The sequence below is a fragment of the Chlorella variabilis genome (assembly GCF_000147415.1).
Source record: "Chlorella variabilis unplaced genomic scaffold CHLNCscaffold_7, whole genome shotgun sequence".
Lineage (NCBI taxonomy): Eukaryota > Viridiplantae > Chlorophyta > Trebouxiophyceae > Chlorellales > Chlorellaceae > Chlorella > Chlorella variabilis.
This window is the reverse complement of record NW_005435081.1, coordinates 1,230,027-1,230,912: the sequence shown is the minus strand read 5'-3', so window position 1 is coordinate 1,230,912 and position 886 is coordinate 1,230,027. Positions and strand designations below refer to the sequence as shown.

The following is an 886-nucleotide window of genomic DNA, read 5'->3' as shown; positions in this document are numbered from 1 at the left end:
TACACTCACACACACACACACACACACACACCTTGCGCTCCTCGGCCGCCTTCTTCTCGTCCTCGCTCTCCCCCAGCTCCAGCCCCTCCTTGGTGCACGAGGCCAGCTTCTTGCCGTCGTACTCCTTCAGCTGCTGCACCACGTACTCGTCGATGGGCTCGGTCATGAAGAGGACCTGCGGGGGGAGGCGGGCGAGGAGGAAAGCGCGGGGAGGCGTGAGCGGCAGGAGCCGGGGCGGGAGGAGAAAACAGGGACGCTGCCCCTGTAGTTGTCAATGCTGCCAAACAGCGCCCGGTCAAACCCCGGTCAAGCCCCGGGTCAACTCCCGATGGAGACAGCACCCAGCACCCAGCACCCACCTCGTAGCCCTTCTTCTTCAGCCTCTCCAGGAAGGGAGAGTTCTCCACGGCCTTGCGGGACTCGCCTGCGGGTGGGGCGCAGGGGGGCAGGGGCAGGGGCAGGGTTGGTGGCAAACGAGAGGGAGCAGGAGGCAGCCCGGCGGGCTGCTGAGCGGCAGCAAGGGCTCGCTCGCAGCACGTGCTGCAGCGGCTGGCCAGCAGCAGCGCAGCAAGGGAGGTTGGGCAGCAGCGGGAGGCGCATGCCTGGCCAGCAGCCGCGCAGCAGCTGACGCTTGCTTGCAAGCACGGCAGGTTCCTGCCAGCAAGAAGGGCAGCCAGGTGCCGGGCAGCTGCCGAGCAGCTGCCGGGCGGCCGCACCCGTGATGTAGTAGATGTTGGTCTGCCCCTCCTTCATGCGCGTCACGTAGTCCTTGAGCGACGTCGTCTCGTCGCCGCTCTTGGTGGAGTGGAAGCGCATCAGCTCCGACAGCTTGGCGCGGTTCTGGCTGTCCTCGTGCAGGCCTGGGGGCAGGGCGGGGGGGGGGACA

At 67.6% G+C, this 886-nt stretch overlaps 1 protein-coding gene across 1 annotated transcript in view; it reads right to left on the bottom strand.

The window, feature by feature from the left end:
* CHLNCDRAFT_57527 (hypothetical protein) overlaps positions 1-886 on the bottom strand; it is a gene marked incomplete at its 5' end in the record, with an annotated part of 8,309 nt that overhangs the window by 2,309 nt on the left and 5,114 nt on the right. The window contains 3 exons of the mRNA XM_005848670.1: positions 32-175; positions 360-424; positions 717-849. Coding sequence (XP_005848732.1) covers positions 32-175; positions 360-424; positions 717-849 — 342 coding nt within the window. The remainder of the gene's footprint in view (positions 1-31; positions 176-359; positions 425-716; positions 850-886) is intronic.